The sequence below is a fragment of the Camarhynchus parvulus genome, chromosome 6, assembly GCF_901933205.1.
Source record: "Camarhynchus parvulus chromosome 6, STF_HiC, whole genome shotgun sequence".
Classification (NCBI taxonomy): Eukaryota; Metazoa; Chordata; class Aves; order Passeriformes; family Thraupidae; genus Camarhynchus; species Camarhynchus parvulus.
In genome coordinates, this window is record NC_044576.1 from 8,830,800 (window position 1) to 8,857,334 (window position 26,535).

Consider the following 26,535-nt stretch of genomic DNA (forward strand, 5'->3'; position numbering starts at 1 on the left):
TTAAAGCCCAATAGTGAATTGAAAACAATGAGGCATATCCATAATTCAAGTGGTAGCTGCAAAATGGAAGTTTTCATTAGGTTTGGTTAGTGATATGTGCCAGGGTAGTTATAGTTTCAGGTTTCCCAAGTCTTTTCTTTACATTTAATTGGTCTTTCTCAGCTCTCCTATCTGACACAGAAAGGTATAAAAGCCATAGGATGCTTGCTCTATGGTATAGGTTATCTAGGCAGTTTCTTTCCTTGTTTGTGTTTTGTGCCTTCTGGAAATGTGTCAAATGAAATGGTGAATTTCTGCCTGCCTGATGACTTATCCCAGTGGGTCTTACTCATTTTCTTTGCATTTTTCTTGTCCAAAATTGCCTTCTGTTTTCTAAGAAAAAAAAACGATTTTCCCTTTGTAGCTCTTACACTTTTATTATGGGGATAGGGATGGCAAGTGACTAATTTAGGAAAGAATAATATGAATTTCCTCAATTAACTTTCTTTGTATGGGTGAGGAAGAGATGTCTCTGGTCTAGAGGTAACTACCTGGATTCAGTGTGGGCATTCAGCAGCTGTTCTGCAGTGGGGTCTCAAAGCATATCTCTCCTTTCACTTGGTTATGCTCCTGTGTATAAAGAGAGGAAGTTTTGCAGGCACTTAGAGCCTCAAAGCTTAGAATGACTTTGAGAGTTTGTTGGAATCTTCTGTGCAAAAAAATACTTGTATAAATGTAATGGGGAGAGATTTAGATGCTCTTTTCTCTGTAGAGGAAACATACTGTTCCTTGGTCTCTGGCCAGTCCTTTTCTTGGGATTTTCTTGAGACAGTGTAGTCTCTGATTTTTCTGATTATGGAAAAGAACATTTTCTTTTAATTATTTCTTGTATTCCAGAGGAGAGCATGTTCATTCTCTGTGCTTTTGCACATTTCCAGTGCTGGTGAATATCTGATTATATGAAATGTTGTTCTTAAATGAGAAGCAGAAAAAATAAATTGTTGTTTTTGGGGTTGAAGTCAGGATGGAGTCAGGCATAGCTCAAGTGCTGGAAGAGGCCCTGGCTAATGCTGTGGGCTATATTAACAGCTTCTCATTTGTGTAGGCCTTCCTATGTATTTTTGTCTGCCTTGTAAATTAGGAGTTCCTTGGGGGTAGGAAAACTGTGTCCATCCATCTGTTTGTACAAGCACTCTCATTAGTATTTGAACGCTCATCCACTGAAATGCTGCCTGATCCCTATCTCTTCCCTTTGGAGTGGAGTTGAGGGGGCTTGGCTGGCAGCATGTGCAGCTCTCAAGGTGGTGCAGCAGCTGCTCTTTGTACGCTGCCTCCCAGAGCTCCTGCTAAGCAGTATTTACTGTGAGCCCAGTGCAGACAGGTTTTTTTAGGGCACAGCTGTCACTGTGGTACTATATATTCACCCAGTATACCCATCCCCTCACAACAGAGCGTAGTAAGAATTCTCTCCAGTGTGCTGGAAGGAACATGTGATACTTCCAGCCTGCCAACTTGCTTTAAGCTGGGGATGTTGGAAGTCAGATGTCTGTCTTGTAGGAAATTTGTGAGGGCTGAAAATTCACATCTCTGAAGCAGCACATATTCCTCTGCTTTTCTGAGAGCAGTGAGATGTTTGGTTTTTCAAGATAAAATCTGTGCTTGGGCTTGAGGCACTAAAGAACTGCTATTAATGTTAGATCTGTTGGTGTTACCCTGGATTGGATTTTGTAAATTAATTGACAGAAATAGCTGTACCCTGAAACTCTGATGAATGTCTCACTGTAGCATTAAATAAAGGCATTTGCAGCACCTAGCAACTCAGAGCTATATTGTAATCCAGAGCAAGTGAGTTAAGACTATTACAAGGGTTTTCTGAAATCATTCTGTCTAGAAATTGCCCAGAGATTTGTTTTAGGAAAAAAAGACTGGTAGTCAAATTGAAAAATGCATATTTATCCTTGACAGTAGTATATTTCTCTAAATCTGTTACTTCTGTTAATAGAAGAGAGACTGAGATAAGAGCAAAGTAGAATTTACTATGGAGACAGATCTGGGTTTCTAGTCTAGTTCTAAGGTTTAATTAGCATTAGTCCTTCAAAAATATTTTCAAAAATATTTTAAAATAGAAAATATTTACCCAAGATTTTAGAAAGCTCACACAGTGAGCTCTTCTCTGTTTGTGATTTATAGTTAGTAAATGTTTTAGTAGATCAGAGATGAATTTTCAAAGGAAAATACCAACAGATAAAAGATAAACTCTTTGCATTCCATTCCTTTCAGCTGGATCTTGAGAAATGGGAACACGATAGTCTTGAATGTGCCTTGACACTTCAGATCTGTGTGCCCTGTATCTCCATCTGCACACTGGTATTTTGTTCGCAACAATTACTGGCTGCTCTTGATGTCTGCTGGAAATGCATGCTGTGCCTTCACTTGGAGCACTCTCAGAGATGTCTCTCAGGTTCTAAAATACATGTAATTATGTACTTTGGTTTTCATGGTTCATTCAGACTATGCATCCAGTCTTTAGTAATGCCTTCTATATAAAAGTTTACAGGACCAAATAATCTTGTGTGCTTTTATCCAGTGGGAAGACCATGAGAAGAAGAAATTCTTTCCTGATACCTACTACTTGTGTGAATTGCAGATACAATAAATTGGATCTATCTTTTTTTGAGTCTTGCTGTCTGTGAAGTAAGGATAAGCTGATTTTTAGAGGTAAAGTGACATCAATGGAGTGCTGTCTCCTGAAATGGGAATTGAAGAAAGTAGAATTGTGTGAAAGAATCCCACACAGAATTTGCTACCCTTATACTTAGTTGAAGAAGTTGAAACCCTTTCATTTCCTTTTTAAGTAGCAGCTGACGGAGCCATGATTGAGACTGTTTCCTTCTCTTTCACAGTATGGTGCTCCTGGAGCTCCTTGCCTGAGAAACGGTGTTGCAAAGTTAGAAAGTCATGTAAATCACAAGTTCAGAGTTACTGAGGACTTTTTAATTTGAGATAGTCTTGCGATGAATGTTTTTTCATTTAGGTTGTATTTTCTAAAATATTAGTCAGAAAATATCCCATTAGAAGAAGTGAAATTAGGTCATTCATTACACCCATCACCTCCCTCTAAATTGACTCTAATTCTAGGAGGGTTTTAGTTGCTGTGTCATTATTTTAAAGTATAACATTCACTTGTGAGGCTACTAAAAGCAGAAGTCAAAGCAAGTGAGAGGGAAGCTACTTTGTTAGAGCTGTGTTAAACTAGCCCCAGATGCAGAGTGTTATCCTGTCTCTGGAAGCTCTGCTTCCCTGGGTTTATTTTGTTTGAGGCATCACTGAGGAGTGGAAGGAGAGATAGATGTGTTGAGTAAGAATATCCAAATTAGGGCAGACGTTTGACTTTCAGGAACTCGGGTGATGTTCAAAAAACAGTCTTTGTTGTTGACAAGAAAAAAGGGGCAGGGGGGAGACTGTCCCAGAATTTGGAACCAGTATCACACAGTTAATATTCTGTGGCAAGAACTTTTATGTTTTGTGAGGAGGTTAAAAGTCTTAGAAAAGTGATGTGTGAAGATTATTTATTTAAAAAAGGATAATTTGAAAAAGACAGAAGTGTCCTATTTGATGAATTCAAGTCTTACTGACTCATTTGTCTGAGTTTGGCTTTAGTTTGCTTTTTGCCCTTTCTTTACCTTTTATTCTATTGCAGATTCTCTTTCTCAACATATTTGTGGGACTAAGCAGGGAAGGATCTTTGAGTAAATATACAAGTACATATGAGTGTACAAATAATCCATATTCTTTATGGACTTCTGGATTCGGTGTACTTGGCACAATGCAAGTCAATTGAATGCATAGAAGCTAATGTTTGTATAACAGGTTAGAAAAGCTATGCTTGTAACACAAACCTTTTGGGTTTTGTTTTGTTGCTCTTTTCTTTTTTTTCTTGTGAGAGTGCACTAGACTGCAGAATAAAACTCTATCTTTGAAACTACCACAAAATATTTCCCCCATCCCTCGATTTCTTAACACCAGGAAAATTCTTCAGGGAATAGTACTGACATTATCAGTCCACTGTACTCGCATGAGAACGTTGTATTTGTGGCTGTCCTTCACTCAGAAAACACAGAGCTCTTGCTTCTGTCTCAAATGAAAATGTATTAAAACTTGTCTCTTTCAGTCAAATCAGTTCTAGGAATTACTTAGAGTACCTAATTCCAAACTAATCTTTACTTTTAAATAGTCTGAGCATGCAGGGTGCTGTGTGTTCAAGCACTCTGACACTAGAACTAGTGTTCTAGTAAACTGACACCTCCCATTGTCAGACTACACTGTCAGCTGGACTTCTGGCCTCAATACTGAGCACCTTTAACAGCATGTTAAGAAAGGGCTTTTTTCCTTTTTTGCTTATTCATCTTTGCCAGTAAAGCACATGAGCTAACAGTTTAGGGAATTATTTTGGAAGGAAGTTTTTTTTTTTACTATGTATATATTTATAAGTGACTAGAAACTTGACTTCATGGTTTCAGACTGGCAGAATTCACAGGGGACTTTTGGCTCATAATCAAACACGTCTTTATGTTCACTGTACTGAAGGAACAGAATTTTTGAATGCAGCCTTTGTAGCAGTACTTTAGATTATCCTTGGAATTTTTAGTGAGGAATGTAAGGAAGTGAGTTTTTAAGAAAAAATACCTATAGCTTATATCCATGCTCTTTCTGTACTGGGTGCTGAAAGCAGAGGACAACTCTGGTGTGTTCACTAAAATTTGTCTGGCTGATGGTATGTGAAGGCTTTCCTGGTTTAGTGCTGTGCTGGTGTTATCCATACATAAGCTGAGAGGGCTGTGTAAAATTGAGGTCAGGGTGCTGTCCATTCAGAGAAGATGCTGTTCACAAGCTGAGTGGAGCCAACAAAATGTATTGCCACAGTGAACAAACAGAACTTCTGGACTGTTGTGTCAGTTGTTGGGTTTGTGGTTGCAGCACTATGGTTTCTTATTTCTGAGAGTGCTGGTCTTTGGAGTGTGAGGTCCAACAGTTGGTGAGATGGGCACGTAGCAATTTGTGTTGGTGATGGAGCTGCAGTTGTATATGGGTACGGTTAAGTAGAATCATTTCCTCTAAAGCCTGCTATTAAAGAAACAAAGTGTGCCCAAGGCCACTCACACACGTTCATTTTACATCCCCTCAATAAAATGAATTAATTTGGGGAAAATTGCTTTTAGGAGGAAAAATACAGTAAAATCACGCAGTGGATAGTAGCTCATTCATTTTCTGCTTCTGAGTCATGTTTCTATATACTGCTGCTGTATAGAGATAATTATCCCCTTGAGATAGTGATACCCAATGTTGGGCTTAACCTCTCAAAATGGAAGTAGCAACAAGTAGATGGTGCCCTGGGCCTTTGCAGAAGTGTGAGTTAACTTTGAGTTGTCTAATTCCCATAAGTTTTGATTTTTCACCATACAATAATGGATACAACTATTGTTGTATCTATTAGCTGTATTTTTTGCTGTATCTATTCTGTACTATAATTCTGGGCAAGTTCAACTGTTCTGTGTACAGAATTACTTATCAGGATATGACTTTTTTTTTTTGCCTTTTTCTATGCAGATCACCCCTGGCAGCAAGGCAGCACAGTCACAGATGAACCAGGGGGACCTTGTCGTGGCCATTGATGGAGTCAACACTGACAGCATGACCCACCTGGAGGCCCAGAACAAAATCAAATCAGCCAGCCACAACCTGAGCCTCACTCTGCAGAAGTATGTTGGAATAACTTAAACTGTTTGCATTATTTAGGACAGCCTATGAAACTTATGACTGAAAGTTACAAGTGTTTTATCCGTGTCTGTTAGATTTATTTGAAGTGCTCATGGCACAGATAGGAGATGAAAAGCCAAAATCTGCTCTGATTCTTGTAGAAGTCAGCATGGATTGCTACAGAAATCAAATGGTTAGGTTGTGTGTCTGTGTGGGATTTAGGCTATTGAATACAAGTGTAATCTCGTATCCATTCAAGCTTCTGTTAAATGAATCCAACAGTGATGTTTCTTTTGGTTATTCTCATGTGGGCAACACAGTTTAGTTTGGCTAGTTTATGAACAACTGTTCTAGAGACAACAAACAGAACAAGTGTTACAAGTGCATGAGAGGGACCTCATGAGAATTTGTGCTAATGGTCTGGCACCTGTGAGTTTCAAAGTCCGCTCTGTATCTGACCCAATAAGAAAGGTGTAGCCCAAGTGCAGGAAAGGGAGGCAGTAGAACATAGAGAGGGCAGGTTTTATCATAGAGATGTGATAAAAGTTGTCTTGCCATTAAGAAAGCAATTAATAGGTTTTTTAACTTCTGCTGGTTAATGTTACTTCCAAGGAAATTTGTTCTCTTGTTAGATAACCTTGCACAGAGGATTTCTGTAATAAATGCATTAATATTTAAAGCTCCATAATTGTAGAAAGAGAAGTAGCTGCTCATTTTATTGCATTGTGAAGAAGATAATTTTTGTACAGGGCAGGCAAAGACAAGTACAGAAAGCAGACTGTAATGTGGAAGTACAATTTCTGAGAATATACCAAAGAATCTTATATATGAATATGCAGTAGAGATAATCAGTATCAGGAACATACTAATAGCTAAAGAATAAGGAGTTTAGATGAAGTTTCCAAGAGCGGACAGGGTACTATAAAGCAAAATACGTGGCTGCTTTTCCCCCATGTCTTTAAGTTTGTCTTTAAGTGTTCCAGATAGAGTAGAAAATCACTTCCTTGATGCATGGGGTTGAATTCCCATCCTATCACCCCCTCCAACTTCTTTTTTCTTCACTTGGAGTTATAGTGTTGTTACAAATATATTTATGAATTTTTTTTGCAAGATTTAAGTTGTTCTGAATATTTTTTATTTAACAGTTAGGAAAAATCCGTTCTGATTGTTAGAATGTCTGTCAGATTTTCTGTTGAACCTTTGTGTTTTTACATTGAGAGAAAACATTTCTTGTTTTGCTTTGGGTTGTTCCACGTTTGGTATTAATTTTCCTGACTATTGAACCCAAAAAGTTCTCCAGTATCTGCCTCTATGGCCTGGCCATAGAGGTTTAAATGGTTTAAAACTACAAACCAACAGTTCTTCTTATTCTCAGAAGGATTTCCAAATTCGTGACTAACAAATCCAGATTATCCTAATACATATCACAGAGACAAGTTACTAAAAGCAGTAATTTTGACCAAGTGTTGCTAGGGATGTTTCATTTAAGTAATCATTTTGCGTTTTTATTTGCTGAACTCTAAATTGCAACACCAGCAGTTCTAGTTTTTCATTAAAAAAAAAAAAAACAACAACAAAAAACTAGTGGAAGTATCTTTATTAAGTACTTTCTTCTCTATTTATTGTTTCTTCAGGTTTTTTTTAAGACTTTCCCTGGCTCTTGGTTCCAAAACAATAATATATAATTCAGATATTCGAGTTATATGATAAAGAACAACCAAAGAAAGCAGTAATGGAGTTTTCCAGACACTGAGATATGCTTTCATAGATAATAGATGTAGATATTTTGAAAAGAAGGAAAATGGCATAAAGTAAAATGAAATACTAGTAAATATAAATAGATGATAAAACAGCTTTTTTTATCAAATGAAAATTTTCTCAGATTATGTTTTTGCTCTGAACTTATACAATTAATGGACTCTTCTTTTCAGCTACTTTATGATGTGAGCAATTAGTTTGCCTTGGTGACCCATTCAGCCTCATTAGGAAAACCCAATGAAAAAGACTGAAAAGTAATTTTTTTTTAATTTTTTTTTTCTTAAATGACATGAGGATATTCAAAAAAGTTGTGCTCAGAGGTATTAAGCTTGCTTTACTTTGCACAATTCAAAATTTATAGAAGCTAAATCCTAGCAGCAAGTGATATTGACCAACTGAGGTACACATAGAACCCTATTAAGGATCCAATGTCTCGAGCACAAGGCATCTCCATTATATTCAGGAAGTTATATTAATCTTGCCTCAAAAAATAATTTTTTCCCTGGACACATATGGGTTCATTTACCCAAGGACAAGAAGATTGTCAATTTTGTCACCTGCCCAAAGTGTACAATGCAATATCCTTTTCTCAGCAAATAATTTTACAAATATTGGGTTGGTGAAAAGAATAACATGGAAAGAAGGTAGCAGTGACAAGGGGTAGTAACTTTCAACCAAATAAGAACAAGACAGAAGAGAGGCAAAATCTCCTGGGACGTGGTTACCAGGAGAATGACTGTGCTAAGAGATCACTTGGACTTTTTTAGACATGGCTTGCAGCAATGAAACTGGAGCAGTGTCCTACTACTATGGAAAAACAGCCGTAGTTGCCATAAAGAGCGCAGAGATGGAAGTGCTCACTTATCCTATTTGTATAAAAGTTTGGAAATGCTGGAAATCCTTTCCAATGGAAAAGGCACATAAGTGCATTAGGGGGTTGACTGTTGTGATAGGAAAACTTAAGCTCTAAATTGGGGTGATACTGGACATATATGTGAAGTAGTCACATGGCTCTACAGAATGTTTCAAGGTCATGGAATGCCTTAGCAGGCAATCTGTGGCTTGGTTTCGCTGTTGCAGCACTGGAAGTAGAACTGATCTCGCTTGTTTTATCTGTAAGGCCATGGAAGAAACAGTGGAATGTGAAATCTTGACGAAAATGCTCCAAGATCGAAAGCTTTTTTTTCTCTCTAATGGCTCTTGGCTCTCTAGAGCAATGGCCTTTCCCTTTATCGGTCGTGGCCATGAAGGTTTCATGAGCATTGTTTATAGCCTGACAGTTAAGACAGTGTTTGCTGCTTCTCACTTTTATTACAACGCTTCATTCCTTGCAGGCTTTTTTCAGGGTGGGGAGGTGCTTATTGTTTTAATTTGGCTGTCAAAAAAAGCTGCACATGGTGCCAGCACTTGTGCAGGACATCCAACTGAAAGGCATCAATCATAGAAAAAAAGGAAGTGTTAAGAGCCCCCATTCATACTTGCCTGCCTAAACAATGGGATTCTGTGATTTCCTTTATGACCTTAGTTTTAATTCAAGTAGCACCTGCACTGTTCAAGGCACACTAACATAGACGTTCCATGAATGTTCAGTGCTGGCCTGAGTAGAGTTCTCCATGTGGCAGCCGTGGCTTCAGGAATTTGTGGATGTCAAGTGTTTTTGGACAACTGCCTTCCCTAAACTCCCTCTTTGATTTGTTCTTATCACCTCAACCATGCTATGTTTTCACATAAACCCACAACATTAGACTGGAAGTCTCACCAGTTATGCCAGAGGTTTGATCAGGCAGCCAGAACTTGGTAGTGGCTTGAGCTGCATTGTCTGGCTTCTGATTTTTCTAGAGTCTGCTGTGTGCCTCTCTTTGCTGTTTCTGGGAATCAAAAAGATGCAGACAGGCAAGTGCTGGGAAGTTGAGGTATTTGGACCATGCCTGGAGGAAGGGACCTGTGATCCAGTGATGTGGCAATGTCTGGGACCCTCCAGACTAGCACTGCTTCATTAAGTTTCAAAGACAAAGTACATCTAGGAAGTGAATTCTTTTTTGCTGAAGAAAAGAACAGGAGTGAGAGGAGAAGAAAAGAAGTGTCTTTGGCAGTGTGCATTATTACTCAGCAGAACTCCCATGAGGCATTCAGGGAAACCAGGCTCATATTCTAAAGTGTTACATACCTCTATAGATACAGCTTATTCCTTAGAAACCTGCATTGCTGTAAGTGTACTGGGAGAGGATTGATGCTGGTTCTGCTGGACTATGCTGTGGAAAGCTATGATCATACTCTATAATGGCCTGGGTTGGGGTGGAAAAAAGACATTGCTTTGCTTTTAGTCTTTTTGTGACCTCCTGGAGTTCAGTTCTCAGTCATTTTTCAGTATCAGTTTCTAATCAGTTACTTGAGCTACACAGCTGCCCTCAGGCATTTTAATTCTAGGCCAGTCAAAGTTCATCTTTAATTGTCTGTCTGTCCCACAGATATTAGGCCATAAACATTGGGTCGTGCAATATTCAGTTCACAGTGAAAAACAAAATGCATGCAAAGTCTATTTTTATTTCATACAAATGGGTTTCTTTCTTAAATGCACAGTAAATACAAGAGAGCAGCTTTATTTGTCAACATGTTTCACTGGAGCATCCACATAATAACTCAAGTAATCTGATCAGCCTCCTTGGAAAGGATTCACCAAATGTACTGGCTTAGTTTTGGAAAGTGCTGTAACATGAGTGTGCCTCATTCTGCTGGCACAAACATTCCTGTGTCACTCTAAGGCTCCGCTTTGGCGTCACTCTGTGCTGCTGGAGAGGAGCTGGGGAGGTGGAGACTTCTGTGCAGGGTGCACATTGACAAAACTTCCCCCTTCCAGGGCATGCCAGTGATGCTACCCTTTGATTTCAGACAGTCACAATCGGCTGTCTTTTGCTGGAAAATCATAGGCTAAATAATTCTTTTCTCTACTGAAAGGGAAAGTGTCAGAGGTGAGGCTATGAGAGACTTACGGTAAATATTTAATAGCTTTCCTTTTTTGTGCAGCACCAAAAGATGGCTGATCCTGCAGTATTTATTTCAGGCCTACTATAAATAAAGCATGTGGTGACAGCAAACTGCAAGCAAGGGGAGCTCAGTGGTTATGGTAAACTGCTTTCTTTTGTCTGATGCTGGGTTTAGTAACCAATTCTGTGCATATTTTAGGTCTGCTGATGGGTACATTTAAATCAGAACCAGAATAGGGCTGTATTTATGCTCAGAAGAATTAAAAGATGGTATCTGCTCCAGTTTAGGGTAAATCAGAACTATATATACAATATTGATGAAAGCATGGTCTGAGCTAGTTGGACTATTCAAAATATTAAGCAAATTAGTAGGAAAAAAAACCACTAATGGATATGACATGCCATACTAGTTAGCTTATTTTGCTTACACCTGTGACCGCAGAACTTCTAAGTCATCTGCCACCAATTGCCATTTTTTCCTTCCTTCTGGTGGCTCTGTATGCTTAAAGCATTAAAAAAGACACATCCCGCTACTGGGTTAAGGAAGATACACTGTAATACTGTAATACTGAGGGAGTTGGTCCTCTATCACTCTGTGAAATAGAGGTGACACCCATTGTGTGCCCAGTTGCCTCTGTATGCAGATTTGAGAGGACAGTAGGATTTGTTTACAGATGTCAGGCTATCATTGGGACAGGACTGTGAGCTGCTCTCTCTGAGTAGTAACATTTAGTGCTGCTATTTCCATGGAAAATGAAATAAAGTATCAATGTCAGTCACTGGAATAAATACAAATATATTCCTTACATGAGCAGTTTAATTTAGTGGATTGCTATTTACACTCGCTGCATAAAGTGTCCTTGTTAGTTTTAGAAAAGAGCTTGGAAACTGTGGATATATGCCAAGGCTTTAAAGGGCAGTGAAGTTTTCATTGCAGCAAGATTCTGCTTAGGGATTAGAACTGTTCTCAGAGTGCACATCACTTTTTTTCCCCCCTCCAATACCAGCTTAGAGGTGAGTTTAAAATTCATCGTTTTATGTGAGAAATATTTTCTGGATTCCCTAAAGATAATCTCCATGTGAATTCTTTCACATATTGTATTTCACTCACCATGGAAAGGTCAAGATGGGTACCATGGGCCCATCTCACTGAAGTCAGTGGGCTGACACAGCTTAGTAAATAAACATGGCAGTTATATTCTTTCAGACAAACAGTTCCTGCCTGCTTTCTGCAAGGAGCAAGTAGACACGTTAGCCAAAATGTTACAATAGACAGCAAGGTCACAGTCTGTTCAGGCTGGGACCTTTTCCTGTTAATGCTGATTAGCTTAAGCACAGTCATGGAAAAATGTAAATTACACACTTAGAGGTAATTGGAATGGATGAAAAAGTATTTTTGAGAAGTGGAATGAGGAGTTTTTAATCAGGTAAAACACTGAGGCTTTACTAGATAAGTCTTGTAAACGTTATTTGTGTCTATGAGTTTTTGGTTTCCTTTGGATCCTTTTCACCATGGTGTTTCTTGCCCATCAACCCCTGTAAAAGCTGTCTGCCCTAATTTTTTGTTTCTCCAACAAACTCTTAATTATTGGCAACCCATTGTTTCTTGCAGTGATAACCAAGGTGTGTTTAGCCTGGCTGTTGGGCAGCTCTTGGTGTCTGTGTTGTCCCTGGCTGGTGGCTGCTGGAGCACATCGGTGCTGAGCACTGGGCACATTTTTTCTGATGATCTTAAATGAACAAGTATTTTTATTATTTATATGTTTACCTTCAGTAGATTTTTAGCATCTCTCAGTAATTATAAATAATCAATCTAATTATTAAATCATTAATAATTAATAATTATGCCAAACTTTAGGTTCCAAGTGAGCTGCTGTATCTGAAGTTTTTATGCTGTAAAGCCTTGATCCCTGTGGTAAATCTGACTGCACTTCAGCCTCTTGTTTCTGATTCTGAACTGACATTGTCTATAACTAGACAATGCAAATTCTGCAATTAACCAATTTATGTGAGAGTAGTGGCTTCCTATTTATGATCCATACCAATTTAGGTATTTCTGAATATTTCAAGAGTGTTGTGGGTTTGTCTGCACTGGGCTGCACATAAATTTGATATAAATTAACGTATTTCTTCAACAGTGTTAATGGCAATATATATCTCCGTACAAATTCAACCCATGACAGCATAAACAAGTTTTGTAATTAAATTAAATTTCCTTGGTTGGAATGCACATTTTTTTATGGCTTACCCAAGTTTTCAATAGTGATGTGTAGAGGAAATTTTTGGAAATGGTTTAAAAACAGTGCAAAGACAGGAAGAAGGAGACAGAGAAATAACCTGCCTGAGTAAAGACGTCTGCACTCCTTGGAGGTTAAAGGTGTCCACACTCCTTGGAGCTTGCTGTGTGTATTGGGTGAGTGCCAGGCATGTGCTCAGCATTCATGCTTGGTACACTGTGGGTAGCTGTCACCCCCAGCGCAGAGCTGCAGGGATACTGGATAGCCTCCCTCTTTGCCCATGGAAGCTGCTGGGATGGAGGAATTTTAGGGTCAGTACCAAGTCAATTAAGAGCAGATGGAGGCATTGGCAGCCAGTGGCTCCATTCAGGAGGGAACAAGCTGGAGGGCAGAATGTGGAGCAGTTCAGGAAAGGAGGGATTTTCCACAGCAGGGGGGAGGATACAACAGGGACTGTGTAGATGCCAGAGAAGTAGAGAGGGTCAAAGAGAGATCAGGAGAGCCTTGGAAGAATCTCATCTTTTCACATACTGGCTTCAGTTTGCTTTCTTTCCTCCCTTTCACAAAAATCTCCAAGGCTTCTTCCTTTTCACTTTCCCTTTCTATCCCTTAATGTTTGTGGTTGCCTCTGACTCAGATTCCTTCTAAGGGAAAATAGGTATTACATACTTCCAAACAACTTTTTTATTGGATAGCTGCTCCCTTTTGGGCTGATGCCCTCTATGCCTAACAAGCTTTTGTCCTTATGGCATTGTGGGCGTGAACATTAGGCCTGGAAAGTGTAATTGCCCAACTTGCAATCTGAGTGCTGCATAATGCAGAGAAATAATTAATGGATCAGTCATCCAACCAAATGCTAATATTTGCATTTGCCATTGATCTATAGAGAGCAAAAGCGCTGGTGGGAGTATTTTTCAATTTTATTGCAGGCTGAGATGATACCCTGAGAGAGGGAAAGTAGGTCGGATCCTAGACCCAGAGTGATCACAGTTGTATTTGAAGTACTGTGAAGTGTTCAGGGCTTTGTCTTTTTGATTCTCATTGCAGTCACTAAGAGTGACAATGAGAAGTCAGTAAGAGTGCTTGCTGATGTCCCAGGCAGGGCATAGGGAATTACACCACAGTATCATAGGATTCAAGATTTTCTGTGCAAGACTTAGAAACAAGCAGCAGCTTTTGTTTGGCTGCCTAATTCACTGGTTAGCTGAAAATTTAACTGGCACATTCATATCTTAGCACTTATTAAATGGGCACCTCAAGTTGATAACCATAAGTAATACTTTATCTTTTTACATCTCTCCCTGACACTCCCATCATCATTCCCAGCAAATTTTCAGGAATATTAGTGCATTAAAATGCATACATATATATATATACACATATACACACATATATATGTGTATCAGAAGCCCTATTCCACATGTGGTGATAGTTAAAGTATGTAAAATTTCTAACTCTAATCTGGTTTATTGCCTTTTCATGCACTTGATGCCTTTTCATTTTCTGGTAGTTGAAATACTAGGATACAATTATTAAGATATTCAAGAAGTGCTAAATAAGTGCTCATGTGTCATAAAATGACAAATGAAAAAGCATACTGTAAAAGAGAAATGTTGATTTTAGTTGTCCTGAGAATTAGTAAAGATAGACATTGACTGGTGAAGATATGAAATAGAAAAAAAGCCCCATGAAGATGAAAAAGAGCTATAATCTTAGATCGTGTCACCTCTTTTCAAATACAATATTGTGCTCCCCTGAGGATGCAATTTAAACTGATAGTGCATCACAGAACTCCTTTGCAGCCTTTTCTTAGGCAGGCAGTTGACTTAGGCAGCAGTTGCACTCCTCAGTGCAGTTGACTTGTAATAAACCTTTGTTGTGAGTATAAAAATACCAGGATTGAAGTCAAGTGCTCTTCAATTAAAGACCTGTTTAGGTGGGAACAAGTAGAAATTCTGGCAGTCATTTGAGCAGTGCTATCAAAATTGAACTGCTTTCAAAACTACTTCCATCTTGGTTTTGAACTTCACTAAAAAACAGAACCAGCGCTGAGGGAGAAAAGAGATGTGGAAATGAGAAGAGTTTAGAAAAATACCAGAATTATGTATTTGGTCATCTTAGAACTATTCTAGGTTTTCATTTTGAAATGAGATTTTTGTTTCCATCTTTAACTTGGAAAATGTAGAAGAAAATGTCTAAAAGTTGAAACCTAATTAAATGCATAAGAAAAAGAATCCTGATGAAAAATTTCAACATCAAGTCTAAAATTATCACAATCATCTGTGAAATTTGGGCTTTCACCCTTCTCACAGCCTTACTGAGCAGGTACACCATCAAGTGTTTGGAATAAAATAATTTTGCAATCAGTGGATTAAAATGTAAACCTGGACACATATGTTCACTACAGCACCATCATCACTTGAAAAGCAAACTTCTGTTGCTGCACGATTTGATCCATCTAGCAAGAGAGGGAGGAAAAAAAGAATGTTCTGAACTTGCAGATGTTTTTCCTGGAGGAGTAATGACTCTTATGTAAATAATCACTTTATTCTGCAAGCACATACAATTTCATTCCACAAATTGATTTCACCTCTTCTGCCTTTTTCTCTGGTGCAAACCTCTGCTAGATCTAGCAAGCCTCATTATTCTCTCTTTAAATATCAAAGCTATAAACATCCAAGTCAGAGCTGTGTAGGAACGTCGTTTTCAAGCAACATCTTGAAATCTCCAAGTTGGTGTCAAATGCAAATCTTGGCTAACACTGTGAATGTATTTTATCACTAATGTGGAAGAAATGCAGTTTTTTAGCATCATCTTCTGTGGGCAGGTAATGAGAGAGGAAAAACTAAACATACTATAACCATCAGAAATTATGAAATAGTCTGGGAGATAAATTATTTTGCTGCAATACAACTGTTTTCCAGTTGAGCATCAAACATGCAGTGTGTGGTTGTTTGCTCAACCTCTGTACATGGCAAACCACATTTACAGTGCTGAGCAACTCTGGCACTAAAATCCATCATCAGTGAGCAGAGCAGGGGGGCACTTAACATGGTGTGCCCAGCGCCACCAATGTCACCTCACGGAGATAACTGGATGTGCTCAGATATTACAGTAATGGAAAGAGGAGCAGAATCATCCCCTAAATCTTTGTGCGTTCGTAAACTGCCGCTGTCAGTTTTCAGCTACCCTGTGTTATGAGCTACCGTTGATTTTTTTCTCTTTTTTGCTGTCTTTCATGATTCATGCGCATGTCTCATAAATACGATTTATCGTTTCTCTTTTTAAGCTAAAATGGTTGAAGGAAGAGTATGGCATTCATTCCTGAGGGAAGATGACTTGCCTGAGGAAAGTTTGTTTTAGGCAGTTAGTGAGTAGCTCTTATTCTTAGAACTGGAAGGTATCTATTTCTCAGATAATTATATCTTGGGAGTATATTGTGATATATTTCAGCTGTGAGTATGAATTACAGTTTTCTAGCCCATTGTTTCAGGAATATTTTGTCGGTGAATTTCACAGGTTAATTACACATTGTTCAACAAAATGTTAGTTTTCATTGTTTCCTCAGACTGCATTCATTTTCATAGTACCTGCTTTTAAGGTAGGCATCTGTTACATCACCTTTGTTTTTAGCTCTCAAAGTAGCAAAATTTCCTTACCTTCTAAGTGGAAATCTTCCAGTTCCTGTAAGGATTACTCCTTTCTCCTAGGTGGTCTTTTTTTGTGTGTTCACTACTGCTTATGGAAAAAATGTTAAGTGTGGTAGGTAAAGTTAAACCCAGAGCTCAGTGTGAAGCTGGGTATTAGTGCAGGGATTGCCACTGGGGATGAGCCCTGTTCCTGTTGAGCTCAGCTTTCCCTCTCTGATAGATGCCCCTGGTAAGTATTTCAGAGGAAAGTGCAGCACAGCCCTCAGTAAGGAAATAATGAACCTAACACAGAAGGTCTTTTGAGCTGGGCTGTGAAAAATGAGAGTCTGTATATTTACTTATTATACCCAGTCTAAAGCAGCTCTTGGGGCTTTTTCTTGTTAAGTGTAACTGTTTGATCCCTTCTGATACTCTGCTCTTCTCATCGTCTCAATGATGTCTTGTAACAATGAGTTTCACCTCAGGTTAATCAAGTTCTCTGGAAAAAGATGTTTTCCTTTATCAATTTTATATGTGTTGTCTTTTCAATTTCATTCAATGTCCACAAGAGTAGTTTTATTTCCCTTTTTCTACCATTCATTATTTTCTAAACCTCTGCAATATCTTCCCTTTTTCATCTCCTGTCTAAAGCAAACAATTCCAAATGTCTTAACTGCTTCTACTTGATTTGTGAGCTTTTAAGTATTTTTATTTAATTTCTGTACCTGTCCTAATTTTGAAATGTACTTTTTAAAGACTAGAATTTGAGGCATAAGCCTAATCTGTAGGTTGGAAATGGGATATTACTTGTATAACTCTGATTCTTTTGACTCTTTTTGGTTTTAGTTTCCTTTTCTCTGGGGATCCCATATGTACTGGAACAATTTCAGGGGAACTTCCACCACTAGGCAGATTCTCACAACACCTCCCACAGCTACATCTTCACTTACCTGGAACAGTAGAAGTGCTTCAGATGGCATGTGGCACTGTGCTTTCTTTGTTATTCCACTGAAAGGGCACACTGTTTGTTTTCAAAGCATTTTTGGACTTTTTAAATTATCAAGGACATATATTTGTCAAATACATGTGAAAGACAGGCACCTGGAATGGCTAATTCAGTAGTGTTCTGCTCATTGTGAAACTCAGTTGTCTGAAGTAAAGCCATGTTTCTTCCTGAAGAGAGGCTTAAGTAATTGCAGTTGTAGCTTTACAGTTTAAGGTATTAAATAATAGTCTTTTGAGGAATTATCTTGAGATGCCTCAGCGCTAAAGTTTAGTCCCTGCATTTTAAAACACCTTTAAGTCTCTTTTTCCAGAATGCTGCCCAAACTTGAATTTATCTAGTTGAATTTATCTGACTTTCCCATGAAAATGCAGTTTGTCACAAGTATAGGAAAACAGATGATCTCCCAAGTAAGAGGTTGCTTCCATAACTGGTGGATTTTCATCATTCAGAGAAGCTTTCTCAAACTTTTTCTCTCATTTAATACCTTTGTAAATGAGGATGTAGGACAGAAAAAGTCTAGACTACGCTTAACTTTCAGTCCTGATGTAGCAGCTTTTTGGCTTGAAATCTCTTTTATTTTCTTTTTTTTTTTTTATCCACAGATCTAAACGTCCAGTGCCAGTTTCAACCACAGCTCCCAGAATTGACTCTCCCAGGGCTGTAATTCCTCATCAGAAGGTAAGTGACATGTTTCTCCTCAGCCAGAGTGAATACCATTTCTGCCTGCTGTGGTGAAGGTAAATATCTATTACAGGAAATAGCTTCTGCCTGCCCCAAATAATTAAAGGTTGAATGAATGCACAGGCAGCAAAACTGCTGCAAGGCAATGTATTAGTGATCTGTATTTTGCTAATTTCTGATTAGCAGGACCAAAGCATCCAGCTATCCTCTGATGTGATTTGGTCTAACCAATTCTGAGCAACTGTTTTCATCTAAGCTACAAGAAGCCACTAAAGCTTCTCAAAAATCTACATTTGCTTTAGTAGATTGTTGGGGAGAACCATTAGACTGTGCCTCAGTCTATCCAAATCCTAGCTGCAACTGAAATGACACTGATTTGAAAAGAGGACATGAGGGCGTTTGAAACCTTGCATCATATAGTGTTTTTATCATAGTATTCAGAAGACCTCAGAATAAAAAATAAAGAGGATAAGTCCATTTAATGAATAACAGCAAGTGGCAGAGGAAATGAATGGCTTGGTATCCATTGTCAAACCACACGTCTTTCATAAAATAAATGTTCATTTTAGAATAAACACTGGCTGTACCTGGCAACTCATCTTCTGTATCTTTGGAGACACTGAGGAGCCGGGGTACCTGAAAGATGGTGCATATATCCCTAGGCTCAGGCTCTGGGCAGGACATTTGTATTGCTGATGCATTTGATTAGATAAATGGACAGGAGCTAAAGTTTCCATTGCTGCAACTTATCCCTGCTGTCTGTGCCAGTTTCACCCCTAGCATGCATATAAATTAAAAACACTGAAGACCAAAATACATGGGGAATCAGATGATTTTCTACTGGTTTTGACAGTTCCAACATCCATAGATGAATTCTAAGTAATTTTTATAAACTCTGTGCTTTTCAAATTCAGAGCACAGATAGTAACAACATCCCTGAAACTGCTGCAAATAGGTTCAAAATAGCAGAAGAGAATGAACCTGGAGGGAATAATTTGCTTCAGTTTTGTTTTGTGAAATTTTAAATTAACCTCACTGACCATTTATTAGTTGAGACAGAAACTGTTTTTTCAGACTGGATCTTGTAAACATTTTTCGCAAGGGAAGGTGAAATTAAGAATTGATCTTGCTCAGAGTTGTTTCGTTTATATCATGATGTTATAAAAAGTTATTTTGGAGGAACTTATTGGAATAGTCACCGAACAGTACTGTGAAATTCCTAGAACAAAAGCCATGAATCATTATTTTGGTTAAACTGGTGTTTGACTGCACCAGCAAAGTAACAGGGACAGGAAGGGAAAGGAGTTCTCATTTTCCCAGGTCAGTGTTCAAGGCAGTGAGTAGATGTGTCTCATCAGAGTTATTCACCAACATGAGATTGACACCTACCTTTTGGGGCATTATAGCACCTGCACAGGTATGAAAATTTTGTCTCCTTCCTCCATAGGCACATAAAACTCTTATATATTGGACTTTCATGACTCTTTTAGATGCATTTTAGGTGCATTTCTTCCTTGCCAATTGTCAGTTTTAAAATTGCTGATATAGGTTTTCAAAGCTGTTTACCACAGAAAATACTTTTTTCCCTTAACTATCTACTGTATAGAAAAGTTAACTTTACACACAGCAGGGGTTTCTTGAAGGTCCTAAAAAGACCCCTTGGCATGAAAGCCATAAAGACAGTGTACATTTCCTATTCTAGTCCTTCAGAGAGAGATGAGGATCAAGAGACTCAACCCATTTTCAGAAGCTTGCTGTCTTATGTTTGAGAATTCTGTGAAAGGTGCTCAGGAAAGGTTTGTAGGAGCTGCTGGAGGCAGCCTTTTCTGAGCCAGCTGCAGGCAGTACCAGCAGCTGGAGAAGAGAATTAGTGGAACCTTTCTAGAGAAAAGGGTGGCATCCAGGGGAAGGTATGGTGGGAAATAGGTTATCTTGCAGTATTCAGGAAGATCTTAGGTGTAGAGTCTTTCACCCAGGGGAAGAGTAACATCAGAGTGCTGGACTCTTTGCCAGTCAAGAGGAGTGACACTTGTGTCACTTGTCTACGCTAATAGTAAGTTTTAAGTGAAGAATTCTTCTCTAGGGGTTGTTTGGAAGGAAAAAAGGCATTGAGCTCTCAGAGAAGTCTCAAAATCTGGAATAAAGATACTTTACTGATAGAGGCAGTGTAATGCTGATTTGGCATTAAAAAACACACTTTAAAACCAAGGTTTCTTTGCTTGTCCCTTTATTATTTCTAGTAACAAGTATCACTGTAGAAATGAAGAATTCTGTGACACACAGGCAAAAGTCACCTCCACACCTCTGCTTGACAGTGTTTAGACTGATGGTTTACATGAAATAAATTTGATGGTATTTTTTAAAAATCAGCAAAAGACTGCATTACAAGACAGTCGTGACAGTGCCATCCTCATACATCACGAGAAGCTTTCCTCACCCTTCTCTGGTTAAGGTTAAGGTGTGGCAACGTCAGCTAAACAATCTGCATGTGCAACTTCAGTGTCTAGTTAAAACCATAAATCCTCTTGTACATTGTTGCTGATCTGATTGCAGCTTCCACTAATTTTCAAGCATGCACTTCTTTCACTGTTCACTATTTTTTTTTGTTTTATTTTTGTTTTAGGGAAACAAGCATACTTTTTTCACAAAGATCAGTCATTCTTTCACAAAGCTCATCAATGTTATAGATGATACAGGTTCTGCAACCATCAGTATGTAGGGCTATTATTGGAAATAAGGTTTGATTGCTTTTCAGTTTCACGGTATCTGACATAAATCTCAAACTAGAAACAATTTTCATTTAGTTTAGTTAAATATTTTTGATTTAGTGAAGTCTTTTGCACAGGTGGGGCATAGCTGGAAGAAAGGGCATAGTTAATGTTGAAAGCATTCAGATAACAGTAAAAGTAAGTTTGAGTCCAAGGATTTAAATTAAGCCATCAATCAGTCACTGAACTCATTGACTGCAGCTCTTCAGAGGGGACACAACACAAGTGAAGATTCAGCTAGTGCAGTTCAAAACATTCAAGCTGGTGTTTTAGGGCTAAGCATGGCTTTAACATTTGTTCATTGCATGAAGGTATTGTTAGCCTTGTTAATTCTAATAATATGGCTGTGTGTTGTGCTTTCTGTGAAACACTACTGACTTATTTTGAAGTCCCAGTGAGCATCTTGTCATACTTACGATTTGTTTCCTGCCAAATTTGGGAACCTGTGTGTCTAAGAGGAAATAGATGGAGATGACTGACTTTTTAAGTAGAGTATAGGATGGAGAAGCTGGCTCAACCAAAAGCAGTTCGATCATGTCATTGAGCGTCATTCAGTGCCATGGTGCCTCGATTCCCTTTATCCTCTAAACAATTTAAAGCAACAGTTGCTTCTTGAGCATGTTGGGTTGTCAAAAGCACTGGTATACTGTTAAAATTTTTCTCCCTGAAGTGCAAGAGGTGAGTAATGACTGTAGGGTCACAGCAATAGATAAATAGAGAATGATATGTCAAAGGGAGAGGACCTGCAAAACCTGCTATTGTATCTCCCGATCTAAATTTATTTCTCACTTCCCTGATACATAAGAAGGAACATTTGCCTTTCATAGAAATTGGATTTTTATAAACAAACAATAATATTTCAGAATGGAAATTGAGCTGATTCCTAGCTTCCTTCTATTTCAAAAGGTATGAGACTCCTCTACATTTCTCAGTTTGAAGCTCATTCTCTGACGTTACACAGTTTTCCTCCCGCAGCAAGGGACTGCTGCACGATCCTGCATGTTCCTGAAGGGAAGCCCATTGCTCAGTGTCAGAGCCTCCTCTCCTGGTCAGCTGGAGGGGTAGCATTAGGCTCCCAGTGCTGGAAATGTCAGCTTGCTTTTTCAGCCACTGAAACAGAATAGGATGGGAGGTGGGGAACAGGGGAACGTTTGTTATTGTTGGCTGCATTTCATGTGATGCAATGCTGAAAGCTCAGTGCTGCTGCTCAGTATTAGACATTTGCCCTTCACAGTCTGAAATTCTGCACTGATCTGATTTTGACACTGAACTGGAGACAAAAAATAATTCTACAATATTCTCCCAGGAATAAACTGAATCAGAGGTTTTTTGGTTAGTTAGTAAGGGGAAGAGCTAAATATCCTGATGAGGGGGCAGTAATTATTTAGAAGTACAGCCTCTCCCTTAGACACTTCCTGTTTCATCCATTTTTTCCACCACAACACAGGAAAAACAACTACCCTAAAACTATCCAAAATATGAACTCAAGATGGAGATTGCTAACCTGGCACTGCTGGGCTCTTAAGAATTCTAATGCTGATTTGCCAGTATGATGGTATTCCAGCTAGAGATCGTTTAAGGAGTAAAACCAGAACTCCATTTGTGCCAAAAGGGACCAAAAGCATCGGCCATCATTTTTTATGGCTGCCCTGTAATTTTCCCTTTGCCTATTGTTACTGTCCAGTAACACCAAGACTATGAAAATGCATTAGGGATAAGGAAATAATGTGGCATTTCTCTCATTAGCAGTTGAAACTGATGCTTTACAGTCAGCTCTCCTTGCATGTCCTTTTATTTTGGGGTGTAGGAAGAAACCCACAGTTAACTAAAAGCCACAGTGTTTTCAGGGTAACAAATAAATATAACTCCAGCATATCCTTTTACTTCTCTATTACATCTGTGTTTATTTTTTATTTAATAATCGTTTTGTCCCTCTGTGCTGGCATGTAAAAATGGTTTGCCCAAGTGATTACTTAATTTTTGAACATATACGTGCCTCTTTTTGAACACATTTTTAGAGAGAAGCCCTGTTTTCTGTTTATTTAATGATATCCAGAAGCTTTCAATAGGCCACTGGAAGGGATTGTTGTTTACTGTGTTCAGTGTCAGGGTATAATAACCAAAGTATGTATTGCAAATATATTTATTTTAAAAGGCATGGTCTGAAAATGCTTTTAGGATTATCTGTTTCTACAGCCTCAGGCAGCTATTAATGCCAGCTAAAATCTCTTCCTGTTTATCACTAAGAAAAATTATCTTAGTTAATTTTATCTGCCTTACATTTTTGATTCAACATGTCTTAAATGTGCTTAATGTTATGATTACTTATATCCTTAGACCTTTAGGGGTTTTTTCAATAAATTTTAATTAATCAAGGCATATTATCTTGATTTTTTTTTCAAATGTATGCTCCCTAAATTTATACATGCAATATAGAAAAATCCCAAAGGGCAATAAAAATATTTTTCTCGTGAACCATAGTATCAAAATTAGTAAATTACATTAATGATAACCAATACTAGCAAAAGCATAGCATCAGAGGCCAAATTATTCTCAGAACTGTATTTCATGTGAGGAGTTAAAGATGATGATTGCATTGCCAATGAATGAGGCAAAACATCACTTCAGGCCACCACCTGCTCTTGAACTGGCTATCCTTGAGGCAGGATTGTGGGCTCCTCTTAACTGTGAGCATTTTTCATTTTTGGAATAACCTCTTATTTTGGTTTCACTAAGGTGCATTTATAGTGAATAATTTGTGAAACTCAAGTGTTGGACTGTGTTTTTCTAGGATGAGTTTTTGGTAGATTGTTTTGAACCTAGGATGAGTTTTTGGTAGATTGTTCTGAGCACCAGCACAGACTTCTATGGGTATAGGTATTGTAGGAGAGATTCCTTTGGGTAAGGCAATACCTGCTGCTGTCCCAGTTAGGAATATTGTGTGGGAGAGAACTGTAGGATCACACACACCCCTACATTCTCAAGCACAAATTCCCTCTAGTGGAAATGAAGCAGCAATGATCAGCATAGGAGCAGCCTGTCTGTGGAGCAGTACCTATTTTCATGTCCTGTTGGTATCTCTGCTAACCCTGCTGCATGGCCTGATCAGCATGAACCAGAGCCCAGGAAAGCAGTGCATCATTTCCATAACCTCAAGTGCACTCATAGACAACAGAATGGTGTGCTTTAGAATCATTGTGTCTTTATAATAATAGCATTGACTTCTATGGTTATACATGATCTAAAATTATTCTTACCTAAGAATGTTTATTTTTTTTAATTTCTTAATTATTCTAGAAATTAATGGACAGTGTTGCCTTAATATAAGATTATTGCTGTGAGGTTGACTAGTAGCAACTGCTCTCTTAATGTTAAGCTTTATTTGTTGATTTCAACTAAAACCTAGTAAAAAAATGCCTGAGTTGGTTTTGCTTCTCTTATTTTGAAACAATGCATTTCTTTGTTGAAAATCTTCCCTGAAAGTTTGAATGCTTTGGTCCCAATCTATTTATTGCTAGTTTATGACTATGTTTACAGCATTAATTGCAAATGTTATTTTTGCATGTGTTCTATGATTGCTCTTTTCTTTTTTTCTTTTCTTGGCCTGCATGTTTGCTACTACAGGAACCTGCTTGGGAAATCAATGGCAACAGAACAACCTTCAACCCTCTAACTAACACGGCGACTGGGCCTGTGGGTAGTGTTTTAGCAACCAATGGAACCTTTTCAGGCTACCTCAACCAGCAAGAGATCAGCCTTTCAAATAGCTCTTCCTACCTAAATACTACCACAGTTAGATCTTCCATGTCCTCTCAGTCTGTGACTCCTGACATTTCACCTGCCAAGAGCTCGTTAGGTTCCAAAGCAAGCCCTGCTTTCGCTGGTGGCAGTAGCCCTGCTCACCAGCTGAGCCCTGCAAGGCAGTATAACAACCCCATTGGCCTTTACTCGGCAGAGACCCTGAGGGAAATGGCTGAGATGCATAAATTGAGTCTCAACCGAAGGGCTTCGGAAGGTGGACTTCCTAGAGGGTAGGTAACATGGTAACATCTTTAATTATTTCAATAAGTAATGAACTTGCTGAGCAGTGAATGTAATGGTGCTTACCCTATTGTGCATTTGTCTAGCAGTCATTATTAAAGCCTGGATCAACAATTAAATTTTCCAGTAGCCCCAAAACATACCCACATTGCCATTACAGAGTAATGGTTGTTGGTATGTGATGTGCAGCATGGGTTGGCAATTGTCAGCAGAGCTTGAGGGCGAACACTAGGACCGAAGTAACAGTAATCATCTCAGGGTTGTGACACTCAGCAGTCCTAACTAATGCATGGAGTCTCAGAGAACCAAGTATTGCTTGGTCAGACATGAGAGCAGCTGCTATAAACCGCACCTGATCTTTGGTACTTTGCTAGAGAGAAATGGCTTTGACCAGCAAATCTGACATTCCCAGCTACTGGAGTGTCCTGCTGTAATTCCTGCCTTAATGTGTTGGCATTCCTATGCAAAATGAGTCAGAACTGCAATATTTTGAATCCTCTGGTTTGAAGAATGTCTTGCTTTAAAAATGTTAGCTTTAATGTTAACTTTGCTATAACAAGGAATGATCTCCAGATACTGCCCAGGTAGTTTGATCCCATGCTGTCAAGGTTTTCCATATTCCTATATTGCAGGTCATCTGTTTTATTAGTAAACTTGTGAAGTGAGGATCTTGGACTGCAGTACATGAGAAAAAGCAGGGAGAAACAGGTTTTCCTAATTTTTTTGCCTTCATGTATAAACCACCAAACAAATCTAATTTTTTAGTTTATTGTGGTTTTGGGGTTGCTTGCTGTTTTTTGTGGGTTTTTTTCTTTAATGAAGATAAATTTCTTGTTAGGAATATGGGGAAATGTATTTTTTTGACATTAGGGACTTGGCTATATGAGGAAAACCAGAAAATTCTGACAATCCGCTCAAGGTCTGATAGTAACTGCATAGCTTCAAGTACTTTATATCCATTTGCAGCAGCTCTTTGCAAAAATAAAACCAAGAGGTTTTAAGTTGTAGAAAGTAGGGATATTTCATCCTATTAAAAGAGCATATACATCTATTCTAAATGATTCAAGCAATTTTAGATTATTCACTGCCACTCTCTTGAGCACTTAACATTAACAATCCTAATCAACTTACCTGAGAAAATTCTATCCTCCCTTCTCATACTTGATAATTAAGTATAGCAATTACTTTTTAAAAAAATATCGGTTAGTAAGCAAGATCAGCAAAATAAACCTCAGAATACTTTTCTCTTAATTTACAGTTTCCTGAATACCAATTCTTGTCTTATTTCAATATACAGAGTTTCCTGGGTGTATATCTTGTTGTCTTTTTCTCCACTATGTTCATAGTCTTCCTTAATACCTGCAGGGGTGAGGGTGAAGGGGCTGAATTTTGGATGGCTCAGCATTGTGACTGTTTTGTTATCAGAATTACAACACAGCTGCATCCACCACTCACCAAAGAGTGTGCCTTTCTATTCAGTTTGAATGAAATTTTAGGGAACTGCTATCAGCCTTTACTAACTGGAACACTGATGAACAAACAAAAAACTAAAAATCCTTATCCTGCTGTGCAGGAACATTCTGAAAAGATCAGAGAGTCCAGAAGCACTAAATAAATGTGTCTTGTCTGGTAACTTCTGTACGATTTCGAGAACTGTACATCTCTGTTGACATGCAGAGAAAATTCAGAGCTCAA

The 26,535-nt window shown here is 38.4% G+C and overlaps 1 protein-coding gene across 4 annotated transcripts in view; it reads left to right on the top strand.

The window, feature by feature from the left end:
* The window catches only part of LDB3 (LIM domain binding 3), a 107,054-nt gene that overhangs the window by 26,055 nt on the left and 54,464 nt on the right, over positions 1 to 26,535 (top strand). For 3 of the 4 annotated variants that reach the window (XM_030951396.1, XM_030951397.1, XM_030951395.1), the window contains exons 3-4: positions 5,587 to 5,738; positions 17,953 to 18,028. In XM_030951396.1, the coding sequence (XP_030807256.1) occupies positions 5,587 to 5,738; positions 17,953 to 18,028 (228 nt within the window). Of the gene's footprint in view, positions 1 to 5,586; positions 5,739 to 17,952; positions 18,029 to 24,423; positions 24,831 to 26,535 lie in introns of all 4 variants that reach the window. The other variant, XM_030951394.1, reaches the window with a different exon arrangement.